The sequence below is a fragment of the Chaetomium fimeti genome (genome assembly GCF_033439085.1).
Source record: "Chaetomium fimeti strain CBS 168.71 chromosome Unknown B0H64scaffold_12, whole genome shotgun sequence".
In the NCBI taxonomy this organism is placed as follows: Eukaryota; Fungi; Ascomycota; class Sordariomycetes; order Sordariales; family Chaetomiaceae; genus Chaetomium; species Chaetomium fimeti.
In genome coordinates, this window is record NW_026944340.1 from 187,243 (window position 1) to 205,051 (window position 17,809).

Genomic DNA, 17,809 nt, shown 5'->3' on the forward strand with positions numbered 1-17,809 from the left:
TTTTTTAAAGCTAGTCCCCAGCAAGACGATGATACTGAGCAACGGCGGAGTTCATACGATACAGATACTGTCGTTAGGCTCAAGGACACACTGGGGAATGTTAGCAACCCCGAAGAAACCTGCTAGGGCCAATGAAGAGGAATATGGTGTGACATCAGAAATAGAACAATGTAGGTGATTTGTTATAATCATCACAGCTGTTCATAAACAGCCTCTTAAGCGGGATCATCAAGTGGGTGAGGGAAAGGGTAAGGAGAAATGATAGCACATACCTAGCGCAAGCAGACGAACGGGGGTTTCAGCACAAGAAATGCGCCCCCGGCCGGCGTTGATAGTATAGCCATCCCATTCTGTAAGATGACTAGCCAGTCTGTCTTCTGCTATATGTACATAGCCCGCAGCAGGCCACGCTTGCGGCTCCTTACGCAGCGTTGGGGTCCGCGCTGACGGTGCGGATCTCGATTCCGTACTTCTCCTTGATTCTCTCTCGCCTTCGCTCCTCATACCCAGGCGGCTTGATACCTAGAAACGAGTTAGTTGTGGCTGGTGAAAGGCGGTAGGCCGCAGAACACGGGACTGACCTCTGCCTTCTCCAATCTCGGCAATTGTCTCCTCGATTGGCCTTCTCCTAGTCTTCCGCAGCATCTCCTTCCGCTCGTACTCGTCCTCCGCAGGACGGTTCCAGTACCCCCTCAGTTTGCCGCCTGTATATTCAAATGCCCCCACGGTGACGGCGGTAAAAAAGCCGTACCCGATGATGCGGGGCATGCGCCCAGCTAGGTGACCGGTTGTTACTCTCGTCGAGTGCCAAAGCAGGGTTGGAATCTTTGCTTACTTCTTAGGCCAAGGGCAGCGCCCGCAACAAATCCACCGATCGCATGGTTCCAGTGGTCGTCCTTTTCGCGCAGGTTGGCTGAGGCACAGCGCGTGAACTCGAAGGCGGTGCCGGTGACAGCTAGGGGGGTAAAACGTTAACAAAACCATATACCAGAGAATACAGATCAAAGCGGATACGTACTGAATGTCGCGATCAGGCCGCCGTGCTTGGTGAATGTGGTCCACGGCCCGACGTTCGTCTTTGCGAGCGAGTTCCTTACGGCGGCGAAGAGAAGACCTACGCCACCGAACACCATGCCCTGGTAGAGGCTGGAGTGGATGGTATCCTTGGGATGGTAGTGGTCATCCCCGGTCGGCGCCATGTTGCCGGCTGGTGGTGTTAGCAGTGGAGGGGGAACGCTGGGCTGCAAGAGCGAAGGGCCAAAGTTGAAGTCGATTGTCGGGTAATTGACGGTTCGAAATGGAGTCTGAAGCTGGGGCCACCCGCTGAGCTTCAGGGTTGCAATTGGGGACTTATGATTGGCTACTTAACACATAAGTGGGGTCATTCTAAAAGGAACACCCCCACCTACGCAGGAGCGTCTCTCGAACTTGGGGCACACGAGCCCAGTACCTTCCCGGCAGCTAACATGCACGATATATACACCAAGTACCTATGTCGGGTTTCCGGTCAAGCAACGCAGTATCTTAACGCTAAACGGCGCATTTTGGTGTGAAGGAAAATACCTAAATTGATATGAACCTCTTTCTAGAGTCTTGCCAAATTAGTTTCGTTTGGTCTCCGTCTTAGAAAGGAATGTTTTGTTAGCTAGCCTGAGGCAGGAGCCGTTACGGCTGCGTAACGGGCTTGGAGCTTCCTTCCTGGGACGTTGGGAGGCGAGGCGATTCGTCAGCCCAAGGCTCGCGAACCGCAGCACCTCGTGGCCTGCGGGAGTTAAGGTACGACTGCCCAAACCACAGACATCATCACCCCCGGGCCGCGTCTCGGCCACAGACAGCAGAAAATTATTGTATTGGTCCATCACCTCTCTTTTTCAATTCTATCACCGACGGTTCGTCTCTATATATTCTTCTAAGGCTATCGACCAATAACCCCGGCAGGGGTGTCTGTTTTAGATTCCGGGGGCCCTCCACAGTGCATCTTTGTTGATTGCCGCCCGCATTTCCTCACCCCACCACTCAGGTACGTACGGGTAGCGTGCGTTAACAGGAACACCCTCACTCGAGATCGGTGGCCTGGTATAACGGCCCCCGTCCATTATTTTACCTCTCCCTGCCGATATTTGTTGGTTGCTTTGTTGCTCATACACAGTACCTACCTAGTCAAGTTTGCTCACACCTCGCAGCAGCCATTGTTCCCTCGCCTTCACCCCGCATCTTGAACTCTCTCTTCTGATTACCACTTTTGTTTCACGAAATCCAACCACGGTGAGGGGCGCAAAGGGCGAACGACGCTACTTCGTACGCCCACTCCCTGCTCGGAAACACCTCCTTTTTTTTTTTTTTTGACCTTGGGATAGAACGGCAGGCAAACCCAAACGAAACCCGCAAGTTTCCCAGCGGTTGTCAAGAAAAGTAACCAGCCACCACTCTTACTCACTCTCTTCTCATCTTCGGCTGCGCTTCTACTACAACCATCAACTTGCATCATTTCTGCTACCCATCATGTCCATCGATCAGGTTACAGCCCAAATTGAAGGGCTGGCTCTTGAACAATCACCGACTCTTGCTGACTCGCCCTCGCCAGTGGAGCAAGTTGCACAACCAAGAGCGGCCGGAAAAGGTGAGGATCTCGTTCGAGCCGTTCCTCACCACCCAGGAACTCACGCAGTGGGACCAGGCGGGCGACTGGCCTCCCGACTTATCCAGGATTGGTTTGCTGGCTATCTTCCGGAAGGCGGAGAGGGCGGACTACAAACCAAGTGTTCTGCGTTGCGCGTCTTCCCTCCTCACCCCGACGGAGGCTCGGATCACGATTTCATCATCGAATTCTCGCAGAGCTATGACGCGCCGAGCGACCCCGAGGGCCGGGGGAGGACTTTGATTTCTTGTATGTGCAGCCACTGCCGCCACCACTTCGTCTTCCATATCTGCCCTCCCTCCGGCGAAGAGAGCGAGGCGCATTTGCAGCACCATTTCCGTGTCGAGCATGCCGAATCCCATGCCGGCTCCGAATCCGCCGTGTTTCAACCCTACAGCAACGACCACCTGCGGGGCCGGTTTCGATATGCCTGCACCCTCTGCGGCCTCGCCGTCAACCTCGAGATATCTGTACCCCGGCTGAAGCCGTCTTGGCTTAAGATGGTTATGGACGAGAATAGGATCAAGGAGTCTCTGAGGATTGCCAGGGAGCAAGACCCAGCACGCTACGCGAACCTCAGCCCGGAGAAGGAGACACACTATCTGACAACGGCTCTCTCCACTCTGAACCAGTACCTGAAGAATATTCTTGATGACGACGGTACAGGAGCTCATAAGAGGATCTCCTGCCGAAACAAGACCTTTCTGGTGCAGTTCGGCCGAGACTGCGACCACATCTTTCGATACCTGGGGTTCAAGGAGGACCATTCCGACGAGTCGGGAGAGTCATACTGGCTGCCGCCGCGGCTGCCGCCTCCGGAAGGCAAAGCACCCGTCGGCTCTCTCAGGGCCTTTTACGACGACGTGAGGTACGAGGTGCAGAGCGTGCTTGCTGACAGGCCGCCCGTGCCCGGCGAGCCCGTCATCAAGCCTATCTCAGCAGCAGGGGCCCGTGACCAACTCGAGAAGGCTCTGGGGTGTGATAAGAGCCATCGTTGTTTCAGCACATTGCCGGTGAACGAAAATGAGTCGCAGTACTTCACCGCCCTAGGCGCGCCCGTTGACGCCGACGATGCGTTGATTAAGTTTGCGTACGGCAGGCAAGTCGAATCAGACCCGGAGAACACGCCGGCTTACTTGGAAGCACTCGGCACCCTCGCGGCTCGCCGGTCAGAAGAACTCCAAATGTTCGTTTTCACCCATCAGGAGTTACTCGCAAAGCGTCAGAGGGAGGCTACCGCCGTAGCGCCCGACGGTGGCCAGGCCGGGAAAGCATATGCTCATTTCGGCCTTACGAGAGCTTCTTCCGATGACCCAGCGTATATTGTTCGCGTGTACCGGACCTACAGGGAGCAGTCTCCCGCGCAAAAGTCGGACCATCGGCTCGCCTTGCTCGAGATTTGGAAGGACTGCCGAAGTGACGAAATCCGGATCGAGGTCTTTAGGAAGAATATGGATCTGTCGGAAGCGTGTAAGTTCCTACACGTGGAGCCGGAATGGCCAATGGATAATATCGCTGCCTCGGCGCAGAGCGTATCCTCGGTATGTCTCGCACTCCGCCTTTTGTGCTGTTTGGTAACAGGGCTGGAAAATTGTTAACTCGCTCAGGATCTTGACTTGGACCATCTAGATCTCCTAATACTTGCGCTGGAATCCATTTCAACCGCTAAGCCCGAGAATGACCCCAACCGCTCGGCTTTTGAACGCGCCTTTACTGAGATCGTATCCGGTCGGGAATCCTTAGTTCTTCTCTCCGACAACTCCGGCTTTGATGGCCCGGGGCGGGCGGCCGCCGAGCGCTCTCGTGAGGCCGTGGACTTGGAGCTACCCGTCGGTCTTGCCAATCTCCGGAATACCTGCTATCTCAACAGCATACTACAGTATTTCTACTCCGTCAATGCTGTCAGGAATCTGGCTGTAGGGTCCGACTTGCCTGCTCTAGAGCCAACCGAGGCGAATCTTAGCCACATCCTGCGCGCCGGTAGCAGTAACCAAGAGGAGAGTCGATCTGAACTGGAGACCGGCAGGGCCTTTGTTGGTCATGAATGTGCGTCGCCGTCTTCAACCGTGGCTTTTCTCGTCTCATACTCACCTCCGTTATATAGTCACACGCGAACTTGGCACCCTTTTCCGTCACCTAGATGCGGCCGGGGATAGCTCCATTCCACCTCGCCAGCGTCTCGCCAACGCTGCTCTGTTGAGACCGGAGAAGTTGCGTCCCCAGTCAGTGGATCCCGCTCCCACAGCGGCCCCTGGCGCGAGCGATGGCGATGCACCACCGCTACCACCACGTGCGGTCGAGAGCTCCGTTAGGGAAGTCTCTGACGTACCAATGCTGGAGGTCGAACCATCCGATCTAGAGAGTTCTGCTAGCTCGCAACAGACTCTAGTCGATTGCGCCGACCCAGAAAACCCGTTGATTGTCACACTTGACGATCGGATCACAGACAAGGAAACGGCGACTGTGGATAGCCCTGCTAAGCCGGTCCCATCCGACCCTACTGTCACCCGTTCGACTGAAGGGGAGGTAAAGATGTCAAAACTCACAGTCGAAGAGCTCGCCACAGAGCTCGACAAGCCGAACGTCGGATCTGACCAGATGGATGTGGACGAGGTCATGGGGAATGCCATTGATCACCTGCGGGCAGCGTTCAAGGTTTCCAGCATTAGTGGCTCCGAAACCGCACCCGATCCTATCAAGGACGCTTTCTTCTCGACATTCATCGACAACCGGAAGAAGATTGACGAATCAAAGTGGAACAGAACGAGCAGATCCGACCGCTGGGTAACAGCATACCCGGCCCAGTCAGGGACACGGGATCTGTATGATGCCCTCGCCAATTCGTTTGACCTCGAGCCGCTACCGGGCGACCTCCTATCATTCACCACCATTGAACGGCCCGCGCCCCATTTCCACGTCTGCATCCAACGATCTGACGGCGTTAGAAAAAATGCCAACCCCATCAGCATCCCCGAGACGCTATATCTCGATCGCTTTATGGATACTTCGGACACCCAGTCCTCCCTTCACAAGGGGAGGAAGCGTAAGTGGGACATCGACACCAGACTGAATGAGATGACGGATTCCACGGCGAAAGAGCGTCTGGATACATCTAAGCCAGGGTTTCAGGCTGCAGGCCGCCCTTCGGACCCGAGCCCGCAGGCCGATGGACCCACCGAAGAGGAGGTTGACGGGTTTCTGCTCGTAGGGGGGTCAGATGAGCTCGTTCAGGCCCAGGCATCCTCCGTGGCGAAGACAACCGATATCAATCTGGATGTTCACGGCTCCCCTGACGCAGAGTTGAAGCAGTTAATGGGGAAATACGGGGTTAAGGAACCCGATGTTTCTCGGACCAGCCCAAGACCGCTACAAAAGAGCACCTACGACATCGATTTCCCGCCTGTCGGCGTCACTGGGTTTTGGGAGAAGTTCGTGGCTGAGGAGAAGGCAGAGAGGGAGCGTTTGATGGCGGAGCGAGACGGAATCTTCGGCGATGCTCGCGCAATGGCTTACCGTCTCCATGCCGTTGTGTGCCATGCGGGGACCACTGCCTCTGCCGGCCACTACTGGGTGTGGATCCACGACTTTGAGCGCAATGTCTGGCGCAAGTACAACGACACCGTGGTCTCGGTTCATCCAGCCGAGTTCGTCTTTGGGGAGCTCAACACTAAGGGCGAGCCATACTACCTCGCCTATGTCAGGGCCGACCAGGTTCCCGGCCTCGTCAGCATCCCGCGCCGCAAACCGCTGGCACCCCCGCCCGTACCGCCACGCCCGACATCGGCCGAGGACACTCTGATGACTGATGATGGCGACAATGTGCTCGCCAGCATTGAGCACTGGTAAGCAAGTTGTTCTCGCACACTATTTCCTCGCCTTTACGGCTTGTGGTGTGTTTTCATCGCCGGCGAGCTGCCTTGTTAAAACAAGTAGCTGACTGTGATGGACAGTGAAACCCCGAAGACGCTGTCACCTTTGTCCGCCGGGTCCTAGCAGGCTCAACAGGGCAGTGGGACTGGATATTGCCATGCCGCGAAGAGGGAAATAAAGCGCCGCAAAAGTCTGCAAAGGGCCCGGTTTTCTCAACATCGGCACTTCCTGACCGAGTGGTGGTCTATAAAAGGGACTGACCCCTTCCAAGCTACGTCAGGGCGTGGAGGGCGGACCGCGCCTCGCTTGAGTCGCCGCAGGCAAGAAATTGGACGTGGGTTTTCGCCGTGATGCTACGGGCGCCACTTGATATACGAATACCACGTGTATTGAGCTAAGTTGCCCAGGCCCGGATGCTGGTGCCTGCGCTTGCGGTGGCTGTCCGTTACCCCCCGTGGCATCCAGAAGACACCGAGTCATGTAGCTTTAGATTCAACGGTGACCACGCGCTGCCTGAATTGATGGATCTTTTGGACCGGTGAACGGGTTCTATGCTTAGCATGCCACGAGCGTAAACACCATTGCCGCATACGAAGCTATGGGGTACATATATGCGCGTGAACGAGGTCCGTCTCCGTCCGCTGTGTCCCCACCCTTCAATGCGCTTAAGAGTACGTGCAAAGCGGAATATAATAGATCTGCTTGCATCTAGAATTCTTTTCTTAAAAAAAAAGGGAGATCAACATTACGGTGTAGTAGTATTGCTCAGTCATTCTACCTAGCTGCGCCCGAACCTCTAACGCCGAGCAGCCCAAAATTTACAACCAGTGTTTCCCATTGCCAGTTTAGTCCATTCCCGGTAGCAATCCGTGATCGGAAGCCGTATCCGCCACTGTGAGCGAGCACGGTACTTTCCTCTCCGCCTCTGCCTCCAATCTTACAACGCCTTCACGCTCTGGAAAAAGGGGTTCGCCAACAGCTTGCCGTCGTTCCCAACCATGTCCCTCAGCCGGGCCACCATCTCCTCCTTGGACAGGGTGCCCGCGCGGACCTCGTCCTTCCAGCGCACGAGCACGTCCTTGAGCAGGGCACTACCCTCCTCGACGTCGCGCTTGCTGTACTCGGCGGCAGCCGGGGCGGGTCCGGTTCCGGAGGCGGCCGGGTGGTCGCCGTCCTGCTTGGCCGAGGTGAAGTCCTCGAGCTCGTCGGCCTTGCGCTTGGCCATGCGCACCACCTTGTCCGGGAACCGCACCAGCTCGGCCACGTGGATGCCGAAGCTCTGGTCGCAGACCCCCGGCTCCACCTTGTATAGGAGGGTGACCTCGCGCTTCTCGTCCTCGGCCTTCTTTTGTTGTTGTTGTTGCTGCTGCCCTGCGGAGGACCCGCTGATGTGCGCCGTGACGTGCAGGTTGCGCACCTGCGGGTACTGGTCGGCGAGGGCGGTCAGCTCGTGGAAGTGGGTGGCGAAGAGCGCGGAGCAGCCGATCTCCTTGACGATGTGCTCCGAGATGGCCCAGGCGAGCCCGAAGCCGTCGTAGGTCGACGTGCCGCGGCCGAGCTCGTCGATGATGATGAGGCTCTCGGCCGTCGCCGACTTGAGGATGTTGGCCGTCTCGAGCATCTCGGCCATGAAGGTGGAGACGCCCTTGAGCTGGCTGTCGCTGGCGCCCACGCGCGCCAGGATGCTGTCGAATATGGTCAGCTCGGCCGAGCTGCACGGCACGAAGCAGCCGATCTGCGCCATCAGGGCGATTACACCGATCTGGCGGATGTAGGTCGACTTGCCGCCCATGTTGGGACCTGTGATGATGAGGAAGGAGGACTTGTCCCGCGTTAATTCGACGTCGTTGGTGATGAATTGGACGTCGTCCTGCATTTCTAGGCAGGGGTGGCGAGCTTCCACTAGAACCGTTTGGCCCTCTCCGCGAGGATGGATCGTGGGGCGGACGTAGGAGATGGGTGCGTGGACGGAGCAGTGCGCAAGCGACACGATCACGTCTAGGTGGGCGAGGACGCCGCCGAGTTTCTCCAGAACAGGGCTATACGAGGAAGCCACGCCGACAACCTCGTTTACCAAGCCGCTCTGGGTTCTGTTGTAGTTCTGGGAGAGCTGGTCAAACTCACGACGATACCCTTGTAGCGTCTTGGTCGTGAAGTAGACGCCGTTCTTCTGCGTCGAGCACTCGAGGTAACGGGATTTCTGCCGAATGCAACCGGCCTCCGTCCGAGTTAATCGCATGCACCACCCATGGACTTTGTGGTTCTCGAGGAAGATCTTCTTGTCCCTCTCCTGCCCTAGGTCGCTTGCCGCATCGGCGAATTCCCTGTCCATCTCGGTACGTAACCTGTCGAGCCTCTTCCTGATGATTCGTAAGCTGTCGTCGAACTCGGGCTTGATGATAAACTCGTGGTTGTCTAGTGCGTCTAGGTCGACAGTCGTTTCAACCATTTCCTGTAGCTTGACCAAGCTATCGGATAGCTCTCGGAGCTTGTTGGTGTAGGCCTCATCAAGGGGGTCGCGGTAGGTTTCGTCCATCACACCTTCGAGCGTGCCCAAGAAGCCGGGCAGGCGGATGACTGCCTGGTATGCTCGGACGACGTCTTCCAGGTTTGCCTTTTTGCGCTGGAATCGCTTCGCCAAGCGGTAGAGGTCGGGGATGGACCTCAAGTGTTCCTCCTGCATAGTTTGTCGGAGCTCTGTGTCGTTGGCAAACGCCTCGACGAGCTGTTGGCGTTTCTCGATCTCGTTCTTGTCCATCAAAGGTTGCTTCAGCCACTGCGCCAGCAGTCTGCTACCGACAGGTGTTTTACAGTGGTTCAGCAGCCCAAACAAACTCATCGTCTTGGCGCCGTCCCTTGCGCCGGGCATGAGGTTGAGGGCCTTCAGCGCAGCCGCGTCGAGTTTCATGAACTGGGCGAGGTCGTGTTGATAGAGCTGGTACTGACCGAAGTTGGAAGTATCGTGGAGGACGCCGAGGTATTTGATGAGGGCGGCTGCTGAGCCCATAGCAAGTTTCAGATCGGTCTGCGGGAGCAAGGTGGCAGACCTCTCATCCTTCAGCAGCCTCGCCAGGTCTTGCTCAATGTCCTTGATCCCGAATTCGGCGACCGGCCTCTCGGAGATGGCAACGCCGCAGTTGTCGATGATCTGCTTCACCTTCGCTAGCTCTGGGTCTTTCTCCTTGTCCGCCTTCTCCATGTTTATTAGGCACTCCTTGACGCCAAGCTGAATTAGGAGAGCCTCAAAGTTGGAATACGAGTCGTTGTCGAGGAACTCGCTAACGCCGAGTTCCCTGACACTAGCATCTGCGAAGCACACACCCACAGCCCGAGCCTCGGATGCCTTGGCCGAGATCTTCACGGCTAGGATTACGGGTGCTGCTTCGGCCAGGCTGCCGAGGTCCTCCTCAACATCTTGCAGGTTACCTGGAGAGGCCTGCTTGACAATCTTCCAATTCATCCGCCCATTCGGGCTCGCCCAGATCTCGACCCGTTTGCCCAGCTTGTAGAGGGCTTCGCGCAGGAATTGTCGGAAGACGGTCACTGTCATGGTGACGGATTGCAAGCCGGTGTGGTCATTGCGCCCTAGTTGTCTCACGACCGACGTGGTCTTGTAGACCTACCACCCGATATCGGTCAGTAAGAGGGGTGGTGGGAAAGGGGGCCGGCCATGACGAACGGTTCGTGCGATGAAGTTGGCATTTTCACCGTGTGCAGTGTACCAGTCGCCTCGGTCGAAGATGCGGATTACGTCGTCGTCTACGGTTGGAAGGGACTTAAAGAAGCGGATGAATCCATGCTCGTCATCGACCTAATGTTCAACCGGTGGTTCTCTGGTCAGCATTCGAGGCACAGGGAGGCCCTAAGAGGAGAAGGAAAGAGAAGCGGGTGTGCAAACCTTGAGTTCTGGCCGGGAAGACATGCTGGTAGCTATTTGATTTAAGAAGGCCTCAGAGGTACAGCTTATGTTGGCATCGCATGCGATGAAAATGGGGGCAAGTGATGGGACTTGATTGGAATTTGGGGTGTCTTGTGGTTCACGGGGCAGCTCTGGCCTGCGGGAGACGCGATTCAATTAAACCCAGGCCGGGGGACGCGTCGTAGCGCGCCAAGGGTGCTGGGAGTTCACCGCCCACGCTACTGAAGTGGGGGGAATCTGCCGTTTCTGCACAGAATGGAGCACCCCACTTTGACCATTGAAGCTTGCTTCCATCCACCACTTCCTTGCCGACAGCCCTCGCCCTCAACACATGGCGAACCTCGAAGAGACACACCACGTCGAAACCGATATATGTATGGCGGGGCTGCCGGAATCTACCGAGCCTAGCGCCTCGTCGAGCGCCAATGGCAAACGCAAGGCAGATTCCGAGCTCGATCGTGCTGCGAAAAAGAACTCCCCTCCGAGCGACACTCGAGAAGCGACAGCCAACGAGGCCGAAACGGTGCACAATGGCGAAGCAGATACCAATACGGGGCAGCCGTTGTCCAAAAACCAGCTCAAGCGCCTGAGGAAGCAGCAGCAATGGGAGGAATACAAAGAGGACCGACGATCGAAGCGCAAGGACAAGCGGCACGAGCGCCAGGCCCGGAAGCGCGCCGAAAAAGAAGCCAAAATTGCCGAGGCCGAGGCAGCCGGTATCGATCCCGCGACGGTGTTACAACAAAAGGAGCCCTGGAAATATCGCCCGGTGCCCGTCTCGTTCATCGTCGACTGCGACTTCGAGCAGTACATGCGCGAGCAGGAGCTGGTGTCACTGTCGAGCCAGCTCGTGCGGTCATACGCAATGAACCGCAAAGCGAAATATCAGGCGGCCCTGCACTTTAGCTCGTGGAAGGGCAAACTCAAGGAGCGGTTTGAGACGGTGCTCAAGAACACGCATCATAATTGGAAGAATGTCGGCTTCCACGAGGGTGATTTCAAGGAGGCTGCGAAACAAGCCGGGGAGCAAATGGCAGGGCCGAATGGGGGCGAATTGCTCGATTTGATCAAGCCAAATGCCGGCGATGCGGGAGTAAATCCCATAGTCGAGGTTGAGCCAGAGGATGAAGAGATCGAACGGTCGGTTGTCTACTTGACCTCGGAGTCTCCATACACCCTCGACAGGCTAGAGGCGAACACAAGTTATGTCATTGGCGGAATCGTAGACAAAAATAGGGAAAAGGGGCTCTGCTTCAATCGAGCCAAGGAGTTCAAGGTCCGAACGGCGAAATTGCCGATTAGCGAATACATGGCTATGCAGAGTCGCTATGTCCTGACCACCAACCAGGTGGTGGAGATCATGGCCAAGTGGTTGGAGTGCGGCGATTGGGGACAGGCCTTTATGGATGTGATTCCCAAACGCAAAGGGGGTATGTTGAAAGGGACTGATCCAAAGGCGTCGGTGGCCGGGGACGGGCACGGCGAGGAGGACGATGGGGAAGAGGAACCCGCCCAGGAGGACGGAGCAGTGGCTGAAGATGGTGCAACCTCACAAGGAGCATCCCAATAAAAATATAGCAGCATGGGTCTGCCCCTGAGCAAGAGCGGACGTTACAAGATACCCAGATACATCCCCAAAATCAATGAGATTCGGAGATGATGACCAAAAACGACAAAGCTTCTTGCCCTGCGGCCTGAGAACACGCTCTACGGACCGTACGCCATATATATAGGCAACCAACCCAACACCGTCACCCCTTATCATTAGAAGTCGATCGACTCGACCTTGATCTCCACATCATCGTCCTCCTCCCGCTCCCTCTTGACCGTAGCCTCCCTCTCATCCTTCATCAATGCCGTGACAAACGACCTGAAATGCTCGATGTATGGCTTCAGGCTCGTCTTCTCCCAATCCTGCATGTGCTTCACATCCTGGCTACTCCGGGCGCCACCCCCTTCAGACATTTCCACAGCCGCCAAAGCAGCCGTCGCCCCGTCGGTCTCTGTCCAGGCGTCGATCTCCTCCACCAGCCCTTGCAGGGTCGGCACGTCCAGCGGATCGAACCCGTCGAGGTCGTTCCTGTCGATGGGCACGCACACGCGGCCGGTGCCCGGGTGGATGACGAAGGGGCTCTTGAGCAGATGGTTCAGCTTCTGGGAAACGGCGATATCGAGGCGCGGGTACGTGTGCTCGAGCACGATGTCCTGCTTGGCGTCGAGGAGGTCCTTGGGGTCGAGCCCGGCGCTGGCGTCCGTCTGCGCCAGCGCGTCGATGTCGGCCCACTTGGAGACGGAGGCGCGGCCGGGCGAGGATTCCCACTTCTTGCGCAGGGCCTCGCGGAGTTGGAGGCTCGGGATCTGCTGGAGGAGCGCGTCCGCTTTCTCGGTGGTCTGCCAGGGGTCTTGGGTCTCCAGGACGTCCTCTTGAAAGTGGTCTTTGAGGATGTCGATGCTTCGTCTGTGGGTTTGAGGAACGGGTCGTTAGAACCTGTGGGAGGTTCAATGGGGACTAAGGGTCGGGGGTCACGACTTACGAGAGGTGGGGGTGTAGCGGCCGACGGATATTAACCCTCTTGCCACCTTGCTTGCCGGTCACGACCTCAAAGTAAGAGGCAAGCGCTTTCCTCTGGTGGTCATTTAAGGCCCTGGCCTTCTTGTCACAGACCCAAGCGTGTACACCGCGACGACCGGAGTAGACCCATAGGATGTGGTTGTAGCCAAAGTCATCCCGTAGCGCCGTGTCGAGGACCTTGATGGCCATGGTAGTAAATTTCCAGCACTTGTTGCAGATGTTTGCCTTGTCGCAGCATGTCCGGATGTCGTCGTAGTCTGTCAAATCGATATCGAAACATAGCTCTTTCGCCATAGGTACGAAGGCGGTCGAGTTTCGGAACGTCTTGCGGTCTCTCGGGTCTGCCGTGTACACAGGCCCGATTTCGATACGTCTCGGCATCAATCGTAACACGTCTTTGCGAAGTCTGGGTGGAATGTTAGCAAAAAGCCTAGTGGACCGTGACCTTGAATCGGCTTGCTGACAGGTCTGATGTGGTATATGACTGGTACCGCATCACGGCGTCGTTGTGCAACCACAAACTGAACTCGCGGTGCTTGAAGTCGTTCGTGGGGACCGGGCTGTGGTTCAGCCATTGAAACATGTACCGCCAGGGAAAGAAGCGCTGGTAATAGATGCGAAGAATCTCGATAGAAGTATCTTTCGTGTCGATCCTGGGTTCAGAGTCAGCATACGCGAAGAAGCCGCTATCGTAAGTTGGGCTGCCACTTACGGCTCTTCTTTGACGACGGTGATAAAATCCTCATCGTCCGAGTCCATCCCGGCAAACAGATCCTCCAGTTTGACTTCTGGCTTTGCCTCCTGCTTGATTTCTACCCTCGTCTCCTGCTTGATCTCCACTCCCATGTCTTCGTCCTTTACAGTCTGGACCGCAAGAGGCTCAGCTGCCGGCCTGGTGTCTTTTACCACGCCCTGTACCTCGCCGGCCTCGGCCATGACAATGTCCTCCTCCTCCTCCGAGCTGCTTTCAGCCGCCATGGCGAAATCTTCCTCCATCTGTGCTGCTGAGGGGAGGCCGGTGTTCGGCTCTGCGGCAGGCGGGTTGGGAAGCGGCATGTTGTCACCGTTTAGGTTCGGGAATGCACGTAGATGTTGTTGGGACGGCACAGTATGTTGGCGATTAGACGATAATGACCTGTAGATATGCGATAATGGGCGAGGTCCCTGAGATTCAACAAGCGTTGACTTCCAACTTCGACGTTCGTGTTGAATTTCAAAGTTGACAAAACGCGCCAAGACAAAAGGAAGCGTGTCGCGCGTAAAGTGGTACTTCGCGTGGAGGAGCCTGGCGTGCCTGGCCCGTAACCCTAACCCGGGTAACTCTGGCAATGAATCTTGGGATGGACTGACCTGAAAAGCTCATGGTCGCTCGAGGTCGCTCGAGGTCGCTGACCGTAAGTTTCAAGGATACGAGAAGGGAGATCAAAAGCATATCAAACCTAAGGACGCTTCTGGTTCGTTAGGCAAGCACCGGCTCTATACCCAAGTCTTTTACGTTTCTTTCATCACCTCCAAAGTACTATTTGAGCCTTCAAGTTCTTCATATCCCAGATTGTGTAGTTGGAGGGAGGTACCGAAGTTATTTGCCACTTCTACACAGTACAGGGGTTGGTGACGCCCTGGAACGGCGGTGTTGGCTACCCCTGCCACCCCGCGTCATTGGGGATGCACCCCTGCTCAGAGGCGCTCCAGGAATCTGTCGGTACCTGGTGCGAATGCGAACACTGACCGCGGACCCCTTCCCATCTCTCCGACCTTGCCCAACTTTCCTCCCTCAGATCGGCGTCTCACACTCGCTTCTTCCTCGATTACGCGAAACATCATTTGGAATACAGACAATGACACATTTCCGTCTCACAATCGAAAATGGCAAGTTCTGCGATACCAACGGCAGGCAGGTGATTCTCCGGGGCATCAATGTCGCCGGCGAAGCCAAGTACCCCAGCAAGCCCAACCAACCATCGCATGTGGCAGACGATTTCTTCGACGGTGACAAAGTCAGCTTCGTCGGCAGGCCATTCCCCAAAGACGAGGCGCATCTCCACTTCTCGCGATTGAAACGGTTTGGCTACAACACCATCCGCTACGTCTTCACCTGGGAGGCCATCGAGGCCGCCGGTCCGGGCATTTACGACGAGGCGTGGATCGAGGAGACGATCGAGGTGCTGAGGGCGGCGAAAGGCTACGGGTTCTATATCTTTATGGACCCCCATCAGGATGTGGTGCGTGGTTCAGCATGTGCTTTTTACACCGCTGAAGTCGAAGTAGGCTAACGCGTCGTTGCATGACAGTGGTCCCGGTTCTCTGGAGGATCTGGCGCGCCAATGTGGACGCTCTACGCCGCCGGGCTCAATCCTGAGAGCTTTGCGGTGACCGAGGCTGCCATTGTCCACAACACATATCCAGACCCCGACACATTCCCAAAAATGATTTGGTCAACAAACTACTTCCGCCTGGCCGCCGCCACCATGTTCACTCTTTTCTTCGCCGGCAAGGACTTTGCGCCAAAATGTATCATCGATGGAATGAACATCCAGGATTATCTGCAAGGGCATTTCCTCCGCGCCTGCGCCCATCTCGCCAGGCGTATTCATGAGGCTGGGGACATTGAGAATGACGTTGTATTTGGCTGGGAAAGCATGAATGAGCCAAACAAGGGCATGGTCGGCTACGAAGACATTAGCGTCATACCGAAAGAGCAGGCTCTAAAGAAAGGAAGCTGCCCGACGATCTGGCAGACCATGCTTTCGGGGTCTGGGCGAGCCGTCGACGTGGAGATGTGGGACATGGGTGGGCTCGGCCCCTATAAGGTAGGGAGAACTCTAATTGACCCGCATGGCGAGATTGCGTGGTTGCCAAAGGAGTATGACGATTCGCGGTATGGCTACAAGAGAGACCCCGGGTGGAAACTTGGCGAGTGCATATGGGCTCAGCATGGTGTGTGGGATCCGTCCACAGACACGCTCCTGAAAAAGGACTATTTCGGGAAGCACCCGACAACCGGGGACACGGTCGACTACCCTTATTTCACCAACAACTACTTCATGGACCACTTCCGGAAATACCGCGACATGGTCCGCTCATATCACAAGGACGCCATCCTGCTCTTGCAGGGCCCCACGATGGAGCTGCCACCTCTCATCAAGGGCACCCCAGACGGCGATGATACTCTCCTGGCCTATGCTCCGCACTGGTACGACGGCATCACGTTAATGACCAAGAAATGGAACCGCAGCTGGAACGTCGATGTGATAGGTGTGCTTCGTGGGCGGTATTGGCACCCGGCTTTCGCCATCAAGCTGGGCGAGGCAGCCATCCGGAACTGCTTCAGGGACCAACACGCAGCCATGAGGCAGGAGGGCCTCGACCGCATAGGGAACCACCCGTGTGTGATGACGGAGTTCGGCATCCCCTACGACATGGATAACAAATACGCGTACAAAACAGGCGACTACTCGAGTCAATCGGCCGCTATGGACGCCAATCACTTCGGAGTAGAAGCTTCCGGCCTCGAGGGTTATACCTTGTGGCTGTATATGGCATCCAACGACCATGAGAATGGGGATCAATGGAACGGCGAAGATCTCTCCATCGTCTCGGTCGACGACAAGTTGCTTCCTCTCTCGGCGCGCCCCAAGACGCCGGAACTTGAGGACTCGACGTCAAACCTGCGGCCGTCTGCGTCGAGAAAAGAGTTGGATGATGATGAAAGTGTGACCCCAGCTAATATTAAACGCTCCATCACAAACCCTTCGATATCATCCGAAGCTACTTCGCGCCAGCCCGAACTGACATCATCTCCGGGATACCGGGCAGCCGAGGCCTATGTGCGGCCGGCGCCAATTGCCACTGCCGGAGTCATCACGAACTATGTGTTCGATCTCCGACAATGCCTCTTCACCCTAACCGTCAAGGCTCCCGAGGTAGCAGACCCGGATACGCCGACGGTGGTGTTCCTTCCCGAATACCACTTCCCCAAGGATGCCTGCTCGGTCGAGGTGAGCTCCGGGAAATGGGAGATCAGCAGCGACGAGGAGGAGACGGTGCTCATCCAGCGGCTGCGCTGGTGGCATGGCAAGGGCGAGCAAACGCTGAGGATTTCGGGCGTCGTCAAGAAGCACAATATCGGAGAGGGAGCCGAGGATTCCGGGTATTATGAGCAGTGCAACCAGGGGGCATGGAGCAATTGCACCCTCATGTAAGGCGTTTGGGGTATAGTATGTAAGGCCGCGCCAGCGTTCAGCGTTTGCAGACAGACATTTTGTTTTTGTGTTTTTGTGTTTTTGTGTTTTTGTTTACTTTTGCTTGGCTCACACAGTAATACGGTCAGGGTCGCTCGGAGTTGGGCGTGTTCTGGGGTTCGGGAATTTTGGGAAGAGCGATGGATGGAAGGATTCCGCCGCGCCTTGCACATCCAGCACAGCTGAAGCATACCTATCGATGAATAAATGTTACACACAGGACGTACATACAAACCTTGTACTCGGCTTCTCTTCTTTGTCTTTTCGTTGTTTTAATTTCCTCCTCCTGACGTGGCAACCGCTTGTCACACGGCCACGGTAATGGAAGCATGTGGTTAACGTCCCGTCCCATTGGCGCCTTCCATTTACTTCAAACAGGAGGGCTCTCGAATAATAGTAATTTAGGAAGTTTTCTTGCGGCTGGGTATCGGAGCTGCCCGTGGCCGATGGAACCTTGGATGAGCCTTCCGTGGTGGGCCGCCGCATGTGCCACACACCTCGCGGATGATGCCGGTCGGAGCTGCAGGAACAAAAGTCTGGTGGTAAGTGAGGTGTCGTTTCGTCATATT

General features: G+C 56.2%; 6 protein-coding genes across 6 annotated transcripts; 3 read left to right on the forward strand and 3 right to left on the reverse strand.

The window, feature by feature from the left end:
- Window positions 1-421: 421 nt before the first annotated feature.
- B0H64DRAFT_446929 (uncharacterized protein) lies at window positions 422-1,199 on the reverse strand (the record flags this gene model as incomplete). Its single annotated transcript, XM_062806961.1, has 4 exons — window positions 422-522; window positions 582-776; window positions 836-955; window positions 1,019-1,199. The coding sequence occupies 4 exons, from the start codon at window positions 1,197-1,199 to the stop codon at window positions 422-424; spliced, it is 597 nt and encodes a 198-aa protein (XP_062654137.1).
- Window positions 1,200-2,502: 1,303 nt separating this feature from the next.
- B0H64DRAFT_331941 (uncharacterized protein) lies at window positions 2,503-6,484 on the forward strand (the record flags this gene model as incomplete). The annotated part of the gene is made up of 4 exons (XM_062801028.1): window positions 2,503-4,179; window positions 4,246-4,684; window positions 4,743-4,860; window positions 4,900-6,484. 4 exons carry the CDS (start codon window positions 2,503-2,505, stop codon window positions 6,482-6,484), a joined length of 3,819 nt encoding a protein of 1,272 aa, XP_062654138.1.
- A 756-nt stretch (window positions 6,485-7,240) lies between these two features.
- On the reverse strand, window positions 7,241-10,589 carry B0H64DRAFT_411736 (DNA mismatch repair protein msh-2). Its single transcript, XM_062804873.1, has 3 exons — window positions 10,407-10,589; window positions 10,188-10,319; window positions 7,241-10,127 (listed from the first exon to the last, which is right to left on the reverse strand). Exons 1-3 carry the CDS (start codon window positions 10,428-10,430, stop codon window positions 7,446-7,448), a joined length of 2,838 nt encoding a protein of 945 aa, XP_062654139.1. The 5' UTR covers window positions 10,431-10,589; the 3' UTR covers window positions 7,241-7,445.
- Window positions 10,590-10,758: 169 nt separating this feature from the next.
- Window positions 10,759-12,025, forward strand: B0H64DRAFT_420820 (guanine-1-methyltransferase-domain-containing protein; the record flags this gene model as incomplete). Its single annotated transcript, XM_062805490.1, has 2 exons — window positions 10,759-11,889; window positions 11,966-12,025. 2 exons carry the CDS (start codon window positions 10,759-10,761, stop codon window positions 12,023-12,025), a joined length of 1,191 nt encoding a protein of 396 aa, XP_062654140.1.
- Window positions 12,026-12,094: 69 nt separating this feature from the next.
- On the reverse strand, window positions 12,095-14,232 carry B0H64DRAFT_53156 (uncharacterized protein). Its single transcript, XM_062808387.1, has 4 exons — window positions 13,712-14,232; window positions 13,464-13,652; window positions 12,962-13,405; window positions 12,095-12,885 (listed from the first exon to the last, which is right to left on the reverse strand). Exons 1-4 carry the CDS (start codon window positions 14,053-14,055, stop codon window positions 12,192-12,194), a joined length of 1,671 nt encoding a protein of 556 aa, XP_062654141.1. The 5' UTR covers window positions 14,056-14,232; the 3' UTR covers window positions 12,095-12,191.
- A 605-nt stretch (window positions 14,233-14,837) lies between these two features.
- B0H64DRAFT_331712 (glycoside hydrolase family 5 protein) lies at window positions 14,838-17,201 on the forward strand (the record flags this gene model as incomplete). Its single annotated transcript, XM_062801018.1, has 2 exons — window positions 14,838-15,221; window positions 15,291-17,201. 2 exons carry the CDS (start codon window positions 14,838-14,840, stop codon window positions 17,199-17,201), a joined length of 2,295 nt encoding a protein of 764 aa, XP_062654142.1.
- Window positions 17,202-17,809: the final 608 nt, after the last annotated feature.